Source organism: Salvelinus alpinus, chromosome 27, assembly GCF_045679555.1.
Source record: "Salvelinus alpinus chromosome 27, SLU_Salpinus.1, whole genome shotgun sequence".
In the NCBI taxonomy this organism is placed as follows: domain Eukaryota; kingdom Metazoa; phylum Chordata; class Actinopteri; order Salmoniformes; family Salmonidae; genus Salvelinus; species Salvelinus alpinus.
Window position 1 is genome coordinate 18,258,573 of NC_092112.1, and position 13,411 is coordinate 18,271,983.

Genomic DNA, 13,411 nt, shown 5'->3' on the forward strand with positions numbered 1-13,411 from the left:
CTAGGCCAGGGGCTAATATGGCATACTGCCCTGCCTGGAGATGGACGCTAATTCCCAGTCACTAATGACGTTTGTTCCCACTGTAGATTCCCTTTCAAACGTACTGTAGATTCACATTCAATGTAGATGTATTGTGGAAGATGCCATTTGAAATGGCTAAGAAGCAGTACGGTTACATGTATTTTCTAAGGCCTTCAAGTGGCTTTAATAGTCTTACTACTAGACCAGTCTACTGGATCAGTATCATTGCAGATATTAACTGCGTGTGTGAATTAAGTGTAGACCTAATGTCCAAAGAAACAGTATGTAACTAGACAAACACAGAACAGCTTAACTGTACCAAACAAGCATGTTTAATTTTCACAATGACACATTGACAGGTACTGTAATATATCAAAAACACATCTAAAATCCAAAAAACGACAACTCAATTTTGCACAGAGAGATCGAGTCTCAAAGACACCGAATAATAGTAACCAGACATTTTCAAAACAAAGAAACGTGTCAAAATACATTTCCCAATACAATGCTTCTATACTGCATACACATTTACTTTGAGTGGATATCTGAAATGCATCCTTGAATCATCATATAAAATGATATCTTTGTGATGATAAATGATACTGGATGAGGAATGATCAGATTTCCTTCTATTAAAAAGGCCACTAAGATTACTGTAAAATCGGCACATGAAGCCTAACAAACCCATTCACTACAAAGAAAGGAAAAGCTTAGGCCCAAGTTATTCTTGCCATCCGAGAAAACAAGGAAGTAGGCTACTTTTTTGCAGCACTGTTGGCTTGTTTTGAAGCTCTGTGATTCAAATAACACTTCAGTTTGGTCATGCAAAGTTGCAGCAGAAGGACTAGAAACTAAAAACGTTCAGCATGGATTTTGACTAGGTCCCTTCCTCAACACATTCATGAGGAATATTAGTATGAATTTCAACAACCCATCTGAATGTCCTCCAGCATAGATTTAAAACAATATAGTTGTTGACATTTTGTAGTACACATTTTATTTCAGTGAGACGCACAGGCTTGCAAGGCCGATTTGATGTTTGTCGAAGTTTGCCAATACAAGATAGGCTAACCTACAGGACTTATTTAAACTGTACTCAGTGCCATTTAAACTCAGTTTGAAATAAAGGCGAGGTTTGAGGTTTTTTACATTTTTTACACAGCATCTGCATTCAACTCACAACAACCATTAAAACAGAGTCAAGGCCAGAAAAAAAGTCATAATTAAAAGTAAAATGCACAATTTCAAAAACAAGTCTACAGCATAGATGGTTTGTCAAATATTCAAGTGGCAGAACAATTACAAAAAATGTAATCCATCATCCAAACTAAATATTATGAAAGCATTGACAGAGAGAAATAGATCATTACTAAACTTAAATACATAAATATGTTTGTTGTAATATAATCATTTTCCATTGGGCGCCCGAGGCTAATAAAATAGAGATGTTCAAAGCCTATCCAACAGAAATGTAATAATACATAAATGAAAGGTTCAGAGATCGATTTAAAAAACCTGCGGGGTAGACAGGTGTGCGTTGCCTTGCATATGTCGTATTTGCTCTTTGTCCTTGTTGGAGTCTCCCCTTGTCCTTTCTGCCCTGCATTGAGAAGCTTTGGCACAGAGACACCATGGAGGGACAGGACGACACACATCACAACATGGTACTAACAAGGGGTAGGCCACACATGCAGCAGGCCAGACCAGGCCGAACCCCAGCCTGGGTGAGAGGTGAAGTCACAACTATCATCAATGTGCTGCTCTCTGTGACACTCAGAGTGGGTCAGGGGTGAGGGGGTCAGAGGTGAGGAGGTAAAGGTGGCGAGGGGTAGGTTGTGGAGGGGGGGGCAGTGGGAGGGTTAGGGGCTCAGAACAGAGGGTGTCATCAAACCAGACCGCGGCGGTGGAGCCATTTTTCAACCCGTCTCCAGAAACCGAGAGCGCTGTACAAACGACAACCCGTCTCCAGAAACCGAGAGCGCTGTACAAACGACAACCCGTCTCCAGAAACCGAGAGCGCTGTACAAACGACAACCCGTCTCCAGAAACCGAGAGCGCTGTACAAACGACAACCCGTCTCCAGAAACCGAGAGCGCTGTACAAACGACAACCCGTCTCCAGAAACCGAGAGCGCTGTACAAACGACAACCCGTCTCCAGAAACCGAGAGCGCTGTACAAACGACAACCCGTCTCCAGAAACCGAGAGCGCTGTACAAACGACAACCCGTCTCCAGAAACCGAGAGCGCTGTACAAACGACAACCCGTCTCCAGAAACCGAGAGCGCTGTACAAACGACAACCCGTCTCCAGAAACCGAGAGCGCTGTACAAACGACAACCCGTCTCCAGAAACCGAGAGCGCTGTACAAACGACAACCCGTCTCCAGAAACCGAGAGCGCTGTACAAACGACAACCCGTCTCCAGAAACCGAGAGCGCTGTACAAACGACAACCCGTCGGCAAGTTTAGCCCGCACTTTTAAAAAAAAACTCCTCTGACCGTCTGGTCTGGTCTCTCTCACAGAGAAGACTCCACCTCTCGGGTGATGACGACCTCGGGCTCCGGCTGAGGAACCACCTGGACAATTGCAGTGGCCGCCTGCTCCAGGACTGCAGCTCCGGGTCCTGCTGCTCCCTCTAGGGTCTCGTTGATTACATCTATGGCCGAGGCTGCCAGCGCATTCCCCTCACCGCTCAGGATCTTCTCCGTGCCCACCGGACCAGCACCAGCCACGCCCAGCTTGTCAGCAGCGCCACAACACAGCTTAGGTGCGCACTGCGTCCGGCAGGAGAGCTCGCAGAGGGACGCACTTGACTCGGAGTTGATGGTAACGAACTCGGGCTGGATGGTGGTGGCATGGATGCCCTCGTCGTGGAAGAAGTCCTTGATGCGCTTGGCCACGTCCATGTAGGACGTGGGGTCGTGACACTTTATGTGCGCCGTGGCGATGATGCGTGAGCCCGCCAGCTGCCAGATGTGCAGTTCGTGGATGGCCAGCACGCCGTCCAGCAAGAGCAGCCGCTCGTTGAGGCGGTGCATGTCGATCTGCTTGGGCACCGTCTGCAGGAGGATCAGTGCAGACTCCTTGAGCAGTGGGTAGGTGGTGTAGAGCAGGATACCCACCATGATGATGCACAGCGTGGGGTCCAGGTACAGCACCCAGCACGGTCCCACCATGGTCCGTTGAAAGCTAGAACTGTTGCCCTCGGTGGAGTGGCTGTCGATGCATGGGTTGAAGCAGGTCTCGCCGGGGGGGCATGGCCGCCATACGAAGGTGAAGATGAGGGCGTTGACCACTACGATGACAGAGCCCAGGGCATCGCCCAGCACATGTAGGAAGACGCCGCGCATGTTGAGCGAGGCCTCGTCGTGGCTGTAGTCCAGCTCCTCGTAGGGAGCGCTGCCGTTCATCTGCATCTCACTGTCGTTACAAACAATCTCTGAAGGAAGAAGACAGAGACGAGGAGTTAAAGAAGTACAAGGGAGGCAAAAGCACAGCCCTGTCACAAATTCATCCTTCCTTCCTTGAGATAAGCATCGACCTATAAGTGATTAGATAGGTGAAAGCAGTGACCACTATCCCCAATGACAGGCAATTCAGATAGGTAGGAAGGATGCATTTTTACAGCATTTAAACAGAGCCCATATATTTGAGAGGACGGATGGAAGAATGTCAGAGAAAATGGTGGGGTGGGGGGGGGGCTCTCTTCCAAGGGATGGAGAAAAGAAAATTGAGATTTTTTTCAAAGACGAGGAATGACTAATACATAAATCGTGAATGACTCACGAGTCCCGCTGCAATTTATCAGCTGACTGGTCCAACTAGTGACCCAAACAAAGCATAATGATTGATGACTGCGTCAGGGTTTTTGGAGGACATGGTTGAGGTACTGTAAGTTACGGCTGCCCCAGGTGATAAACACCTTCATAGGAAGCTAAGTCGTGTTAGACATGAAACCCATTTACTTTGACGTGGGAAAGAAAATAGGCCATAAGACATCACCTGAGGCAGGCCTCCAGTTCTAGACATGAACTACAACCAGTGTGGTGGTGGAAGCCAGTATATTAACCAACCACAACCGACTCCCCTGCTTAACACCTCGAGGATATTCAAATGGTGTCTGCAGACAAGTGAGACGGCCTAGCACGACACTACAGCTCATACAGTTACATAATGGCCAATGGCACCAGAACCAGTGCTAGGCTAATAGCCTCTGGCTTGGCACACAGCGACGTAGGGGAAATTCATGGGGCTAAATAGTCTGGGTGTCGGTCACTGCCTTCGATGATGTATGGATGGCAGCGACCAGTGCACGGAGAAGGGAGAAATGGGCTCAATTTATTGAAACTGGCAGAGCCTGACAGGCCCAGGGTTGGGGGGAAATGACAGTCTCCTGGTTCTACCCTTTTCTGTACCAACAGGAAGCAAGGCCAAGGGAAGCTCTCAGTACCCAACCCTTAGTATCAGCAAGAAGATGGTCAAACAATGTTTTACCTGAAACTGGAGGATCACCAAGTCTAAATCATGATATCTTGTTAATATGACAAAACAATAGGAGACATGAATCCCTGAAGGCATGTGACAGTGATTTAACACAAGTATAAACAGAAAGAAAATGGCTTATAAACACATGGGTTTTGTGAAAGAAGCCAACTTCCTGTTATGGGTGTAGCAGCACCAATAGTGACAATAGAGATCAAGTGTCTTCATAAAAAGGTCACGATTTGAATGTGTAACAGTTCAAATATTCATTAATTTACCCAATGCAATTGGAGTGACCAAATCAGGATGGCGGGACTCCCACTAGTTTGGTTTTGTAACAAGTCATGACTCGTCCGCCACCATGTAAAACACATGTCAAACTCATTCCACGGAGGGCCAAGTGTCTGCGGGTGTTTGCTCCACCTCTTGTACTTGATTGATGAATTAAGGTCACTAATTAGTAAGGAACTCCCCTCACCTGGTTGTCCAGGTCTTAATTGAAAGGAAAACCCCAAAAGCTGCAGACACTCGGCCCTCCGTGGAATGAGTTTGACACGCCTGATGTAAGACATCTGCAGGCTGAGTGGGGGCTAGATTCTTCAGATAACAAAGATCAACTCAAAACAAACTTATGTGACAGTGAGGATGAAGGGGCACAGGTTTAGGAACCATTAGGTCTTTCCCTGACAAGCTCAGATGCAGAACCTCAGAGGTCATATTTATCCAGCTATTGCCTGATAACAAGACATAAAAAAATTGTTTCCTAAAGTGATGAAAATAATGAATGAGTTACAAGGTCTGTCTTGCACTCTCATTGCCTCTGCTAAAGGTACTTCAAAATGGGTGTGCAGAATGGACACAGTCATGGACCACATTGTTCTGTATCAAGTCACTGCTGATACCAGTCGCTGAAGTTTATGAATTTAATAGCCCCGTCCCGGTTCCTGTTCAAAACTTAAAGCGACGGGCTGGATTTCATTATGATGCTCCCAACACATGCGTCTTTGACTGGTCTGGTAAAAAGGCTCCTACAGCTTACAGGGCAACAGATGATACTGATGATGCCCAAGCCAGGAGACACACATCAGCCCAGTTACACGTTTGAGATTGTAGTGGATATCGATCCATCTACAATACTACAGAAGAAACCCAGCCAAGACCATGTGAGACTGGCATCTTGATCAACAGGGCAGTTGTGTTGAATGTCTCTCCTCAAAAGGCAGAAATATCAAAGGGTTTTAAGGTCATTGCCATGTAAAAGGACCCATGAGGACCAACATGTGAAGTCCATATAAGCATGTCAAATTGGGTGTCAAATGAAAGCTAAGAGTCTATTTTTGAGAAATTACGACACACATATATACAGTACCAGTCAAACGTTTGGACACGCCTACTCATTCAAGGGTTTTTCTTTATTTTTAGTGTTCTTTACATTGTAGAATAATAGTGAAAACATAAACTATGAAATAACACATATGGAATCATGTAGTAAGAAAGAAAAAAAAGTGTTAAACAAATCAAAGTAGCCCCCCTTTGCCTTGATGACAGTGTTGCACACTCTTGGCATTCTCTCAACCAGCTTCATGAGGTAGTCACCTGGAATGCATTTCAATTAACAGGTGTGCCTTGGAAAGAAATTCCACAAATAAATGTTTAACTTCTTAATGCGTTTGAGCCAATCAGTTGTGTTGTGACAAGGTAGGGGTGGTATACAGAAGATGGTCTTTTACCAAATAGGGCTAAGTCCATATTATGGCAAGAACAGCTCAAATAAGCAAAGAGAAACAACAGTCCATCATTACTTTAAGACATGAAGGTCAGTCCGGAACATTTCAAGAACTTTTAAAGTTTTGCCAAGTGCAGTTGCAAAAATTAAGCGCTATGATGAAACTGTCTCTCATGAGGACCGCCACAGGAAAGGAAGACCCAAAGTTAGCTCTGCTGCAGAGGATAAGTTCATTAGAGTTAACTGCACCTAAGATCGCAGCCCAAATAAATGCTTCAGAGTTCAAGTAACAGACACATCTCAACATTAACTGTTCAGAGGAGACTGCTTGAAAATCAGGCCGTCATGGCCAAATTGCTGCAAAGAAACTACTACTAAAGGACACCAATAATAAGAGACTTGCTTGCGCCAAGAAACACGAGCAATGGACATTAGACCGGTGGAAATCTTTCTTTGGTCTGACGAGTCCAAATGTGAGATTCTTGGTTTCAATCTCTGTGTCTTTGTGAGACGCAGAGTAGGTGAACAGATGAGCTCCACATGTGTGGCTCCCACCGTGAAGCATGGAGGGGGTGTGATGGTGACACGGTGATTTATTTAGAATTCAAGGCACACTCAACCAGCATGGCTAGCACAGCATTCTGCAGTGACACGCCATCCCATCTGGTTTGAGCTTAGTGGGACTATCGTTTGTTTTTCAACAGGACAATGACCCAAAACACACCTCCAGCCTGTGTAAGGGCAATTTGACCAAGAAGGACAGTGAGAGAGCGCTGCATTAAATGACCTGGCCTCCACAATCACCCGACCTCAACCCAATTGAGATGGTTTGGGAGGAGTTGGACTGCAGAGTGAAGGAAAAGCAGCCAACAAGTGCTCAGCATATGTGGGAACTCCTTCAAGACTGTTGGAAAAGCATTCCTCATGATGCTGGTTGAGTGAATGCCAAGAGTGTGCAAAGCTGTCATCAAGGCAAAGCATGGCTACTTTGAAGAATCTAAAATAGGTTTTGACACTTTCTTGGTTACTACATGATTCCATGTGTTATTGCATAGTTTGTCTTCACTATCATTCTACAATGTAGAAAATAGTACAAATAAAGAAAAACCCTTGAATAAGTAGGTGGTTAAACTTTTGACTGGTACTGTATATACACGCACATATTTTTTTTGACAATCATTTTCCATCCTAAAAAGTATGAATAGGCTTTGATAAAAAAGGTATTAGAAACACACCCAAAAAATTAAGTAAACACCCCTGCCAACTAATAAACACACATTTAGTTTAAGATAATTTTCAGCCTTTTGTAAGTTTAAGAAACCTGACCTCATGCCTTGAAATTCCATTGCCAAAAACCCACATATCTTCAAGATATTTTCTAATTTCTCCCACTCATGGTGGGAGGATAATGACATTTCACAGAAGTAACAAGGTAGACCTATCAACTAGTTAAATTACATTTTGTTTATGAATTATGAAGTGATTAAAACGCAATTGTTACCAAATCGGTAACAGACTTTCTGAAATTGTATTGGCTACAATGGGAAATCATAGTAGTCACAAACCACAATTGGGTCGACTGTACTGTCCTCCCTTCCTCTGGCATACCGTTAGGCTTATGTTCAGATGAAATTTGGTCAGTCCGCCCTGGCCTTAATTTCAACGCCCATAGACGCCTGGACTGGCCTTCATTTGGCCCAATGATTGGTACAGTACATTCAATACATCAAAGAGTAAAGTACAGTAAAGAAAAGTAGAGTAAAGTTCAGTACAGTACACAGTAGAGTACACTATAATTTACTGTACTATACTGTTATGTGCTGAGCTTTAATGTCAACTCTTGTGAAACAGACGTCTATGGTTGGTTCAGATTTGGTCCTGTCCAACCAAATTTGATCTTGTTTGATGATGGCGCTCAATATAATAGCCAGTGTGTAGAATAATACCTAAATATAAAAAAGGAGGATATTGCATGTTTATACATTTGTGTACCTATTTATGATACATCACCATGATGACAATGACATTCATATCAACAATTATGCATTTCTGTGTAGTACAGATCAGGGACCCATGATCAAATTCTGTTACCGCAACTCTGTTACTGGATGTAAATCCACTTCAATATCCAAAATATATATATATATTTTTCTTAACCTAAGGTGTCATGTCATAGCTGACACCCCATTCTTTAGGCAAACAACGTTGAATCTTAATTTGGAGCCAATTTGCAATATCATTAGATTTTGATGACAGAATATTCCAGAGACAGCCACATACGCATTCATTTTAAACAATACATTTGACAATGTTTTTACGATTCTACTACATAAGATACATTTTATTTTAATGGTAAATCTCTTGATAAACTGGGTAAATTAAGATGGCATAGGCCTACTCACAATACAGGTGAATGCATATTCAAACTTCCATTTGGGACTTATATTAGCCTACTGATCAACAACATTTGCATAGAAGCATCACTCCAGCATGTCACACCTGTATGGAAGGACATCATAGATGTCTGCCTTTAGTTTGAGAATATAAAAGGACATATATTCAATGAAAATCGGTCCACGTAACGTCATGATTTGGGATCAGGGATGATTATGAAACTATTCTTTTTTGTCAATTTCCATGATCTGGATTTTATTTTAGACGTCAGGACGTATCTCTAAACAAATCCACATGAGCCCCATTATCGGTAAATTAACTAAACTAATATTTGCAACAGGAGTTCGATTTAGGACACTGTCAACTCATCCATTTCTCTCAATACTTCACCTATCTGTTGGAGAATGAGCTAGCACGCTGCTGATTTACCCTGCTGGACATTCCTCGGCATTGTGCAGTGCTCCTGGCTCAGGCAGTGAGTGGCAGCTTGCATAGCAGTATTTTTGCAATGATCGAGAAGTGCGAACAGACTACAAAAGGTTCAAATCGACCAGATATCGGCTCGGCCGATTATCCGTGGTTCTCCAAAAAAATCTATGGTTTTTGTTTTGCATATATTTAAGTGAGTCTCAGGGCAATTCCATTCGGGGCAATTCGGTTACCATGGAATTGCCCTTAACAAGAACACCACAGAGATGGCTTAGTTTGGACTAAAGATCGCTTCATCTTCAGTAGGCCTAGCCTACGTTATTTAGTCAGCAAAGTCCCAGAAGTTTCAGTTATTTTTATAAATTCCCTGTCTGTGTGAGATTGTGAGTGTGTGCTCCGTCTGCCCCCACTCCCCAATAAAATATCTTATTTTAAATCGATGAAACCACATAGCTAGCCAAGTACAGTAGTTACAGTATAGCTAGCTACTGTAATAGACAAATGATTAACATAACTTACCATGTCTACGTCTCTCGGTGTTCACGCCATTAGGGGGGCTGTTGTGGCTTCCTACCAGGTTGTTGGTCTCCTCTCCTGATGATCCATTCGGTCTTTCTGACTTGCATAGTTTACCCCTCTTGTTTTTCTTATTTCCATGAGAATGGCCTCCTCCTCCGTGGGAGTGCCCGTGTCCACCACCTGCGTGTCCGTGGAACAAGCACAGCCCGAGGAGGTTGACCAGGAGCCCGGCGGCCCCCACACCGATAACTACATGGGGTTTCTCGATTTCATGTGGGTTGGTGAATCGCTCGACGGCCTCCAATATTATGGTAAAACAGAGAGCTGTGAGGAACACTGCGTTGACCAGAGCCCCCATCACCTCAGCCCGGATCCATCCGAAGGTGTTTTTATTTGTCGATTGTGTTTTCTGAGCGAAGCGCACGGCCACCAAAGCCACAAGCAGCGCTATGACATCCGATAGCATATGAAAGGAGTCCGAAAGCATTGCTAAAGATGCAGTGATCCGACTGACGACAACCTCCACGATAAAAAAGCCAAAAGTCAATGAAAGCATGCATACTAGCCGCACACGATTAGGTTCACAAGCCATTTCTCTACGCTGATCACTTGTTAACGTTAACTGAGTTAGCTAGCTAGCTTACGATATGCACGATGTTACGGTATACTAGCTGTAACGTTAGCTACAACATGCGAGCCAATCGATAGGCATATGATGCGATTCCACCACGTCTTGTAAATATTTATACGGTCGCTAACAATTCGTCATTGTCATACGATTACAACCGACTCCAATTCCAGATACAGCTAAGACCGATGTTGGTTCCTCAAAAGCAGACAATTGGGAACATTCAAAGACAAGGGCATATTCCAGAAACGTTGACCGTAGACTCCGATTTGCAGACGGCTGAAACTTTGCACCCGAGCCGGTAAAGTTTCCACACGGAATAAGGCGACTAAGAGGCACGCCCTGGTCTTTTGCTATTGGTTGTTAGGGATAAAGTAGAATTTGGTTGGTCAATTTATACAACCATTTCACGTGGACGGAGCCCATCGTTGCTATGTAGCCACGTTGATTAATGCAAACATTTAGACGTTGCGGACTCCTCCAACATTCTGACTCATCATTTTTTTAGGATGGTGTGTAGCATCGGCACACGGCCCCCTGTCTTATTTCTGTGTGGTTAACAAAATTTTATCCATTCGAAATACATGAGGTTAGACTACGTTTCAAGCACCCAACTGAAAAGAAGACTAGTCCTACTAGACTATAGGTCTAGACGTATTATTTCGCAATCTGTTCAAACACTTTTGAGAGGTTAAATGTCCTGGCAATACTTCAATAGAATAAACAACTTTCCATGCATCTAGGGCTGGGCCCTCACACATTCACAGGATTCACTTTGGTGGAAGCGCTTTACCTGCAGATTTCTCCAAAGCCACTATCGAAACATCTTTCAACCTTTCCAACATGAAGAGAAAATATAAGGATAAACGACGACATCATGTGGGAGATACTGATAACTACAACCCTTTAGACACACAGTAGCCTACGTACATCACCGGGCTGTACATTTTGTTTCCCTTTCCATTGTTTGAAGTGAAACAAGTCAGTCAATCACCAGATAAACTCTTTACGAGGTGTGCATGGAGATCAATGCATGCAACAGAAACTTTCCATGTAGAAAAATAGATCATGTAGATATACATTCTGCAACAGTAATCACTCTGATTACATCTGCATTAAATGTTTACAAGAGACCATTCACTACATGTTATGTTCCCACATAATTTACATGACCAAATGTATATGCAAACTAATTATGTAAAACATGTAAATTAAGTTTAAAAACATACATACCAAGAGTTGAACTTCATCATGCAACCAAAATAATGTACATGATGCCAATTTGAGATGAAAAACAGGAGACAATTCAAGGGCAAAGGAACAATAAAGCAAGGGCAAAGGTCAATCAGTTGACAGTTCAACAGAAAGTAATGCCACGTTCCCGTCTTGTCGGAAACTCAGAAATGTTCGACTTGCTTGCTCGTTGTAGAAAAATTATACCGAGTTTAACCACTTGGGAAGTATCAGAATCAAGCAATAGGAAGCTCTACGCAAATATTTTATGTTAATTTTAAATCGGAGATTCTGAATTTCCGACATTATGTGAACGCAGCATGGAACTTTGCACCCGAGCTGCTTAAGTTTCCACTTTCCACACATAACTAGAGGAAAGCCCTGGTATTTTGCTATTGGTTGTTAGAGATAAATGTACAATTTGGTTGGTCAATTTTTACAACCGTTTCACGTGGGCGGGGCCCAGCGTTGCTATGTAGCCACGTTGCGTAATGCAAACGTTTCAACGTCATCGTTTGGAATGCGCTGCGAACTCATCCAAAATTCTGACTCATATTTTTAGGATAGTGTGTAGCATCTCCACACGGCCCCCTTATCTTATTTCTGTGTGGTAACAAAATAGTATAAATCCAAAATACATTAGGTTAGACTACATGTCCAGCACTACTACAAACTGAAAAGACTTGGCCTACTAGACTATCGTTATAAATAAAAATTGTGTATTTTTTCACCTTCTGTTCAAACATCTTTGAGAGATAAAATGTCCTGGCAATACTTAAATAAATGTAACAACTTCGAATGCATTGTCAGCAGCATACCACCCTGCATACCACTGTTGGCTTGCTTCTGAAGCTAAGCAGGGTCGGTCCTGGTCAGTCCCTGGATGGGAGACCAGATGCTGCTGGAAGTGGTGTTGGAGGGCCAGTAGGAGGCACTTTCCTCTGGTCTAAAAAATATCCCAATGCCCCAGGGCAGTGATTGGGGACACTGCCCTGTGTAGGGTGCCGTCTTTCGGATGGGATGTTAAACGGGTGTCCTGACTCTCTGAGGTCATTAAAAGATCCCATGGCACTTATCGTAAGAGTAGGGGTGTTAACCCCGGTGTCCTGGCTAAATTCCCAATCTGGCCCTCAAACCATCATGGTCACCTAATAATCCCCAGTTTATAATTGGCTCATTCATCCCCCTCTCCCCTGTAACTATTCCCCAGGTCGTTGCTGCAAATGAGAACGTGTTCTCAGTCAACTTACCTGGTAAAATAACGGTAAAATAAAAATAAATCTAGGGCTAGGCATTCACATGATTCACTTTGTTGGAGGTGCTTTGAAAAGATAAGGACAAATTACATCATGTGGGAGATTCTAAATACAAACCTCTAAATGTACAGTACATCAACAGGCTGCAAATGTTTCCATTTACATTGTTTCAAGTGAAGCTAGTCAATCACCAGATAAACTCTTTACTTGGTGTGAATGGAGATCAACACATGCAACATAAACCTTTCATTTAGAAGAGATAATGTAGGTGTACATTCTGCAACAGTAATCACTGATTACAGCTGCCTTTAATGTTCACAAGAGGATACTCACTACTTATGTTCCCACATCATTCTCATGGCCAAACTTCTATGCAAACTGCTTATGTTTAGAAAACAAAACATGTAAATGAAGATTAGAAACACATTTTCCAAGAACTGAACCATCATGCAACCAAAATAAAGTACATGACGCCACCTTGAAATAAATAGGAGACCATTCAAGGGCAAAGGAACAATAAAGCATTACGGACAAAGGTCAATCAGTTGACAGTTATACAGAAAGTGGACCTGCCTGAAACAGACATTTGTTGAAGGTCAACAGTGCTTGTTTTTTGCCAACCCATCCCAAAATCATATTTGCAAAACATTGACATATTTCCTGAACAGAAGTGTATGCGGGAGTGTACACATATTTATACATCTTCAGATAACGTACAAACA

At 43.1% G+C, this 13,411-nt stretch overlaps 1 protein-coding gene across 1 annotated transcript; it reads right to left on the reverse strand.

Annotated features, from left to right (window-relative positions):
* Window positions 1-330: 330 nt before the first annotated feature.
* On the reverse strand, window positions 331-10,571 carry slc30a1a (solute carrier family 30 member 1a). Its single transcript, XM_071369608.1, has 2 exons — window positions 9,573-10,571; window positions 331-3,461 (listed from the first exon to the last, which is right to left on the reverse strand). Exons 1-2 carry the CDS (start codon window positions 10,162-10,164, stop codon window positions 2,539-2,541), a joined length of 1,515 nt encoding a protein of 504 aa, XP_071225709.1. The 5' UTR covers window positions 10,165-10,571; the 3' UTR covers window positions 331-2,538.
* Between the last annotated feature and the right edge of the window lie 2,840 nt (window positions 10,572-13,411).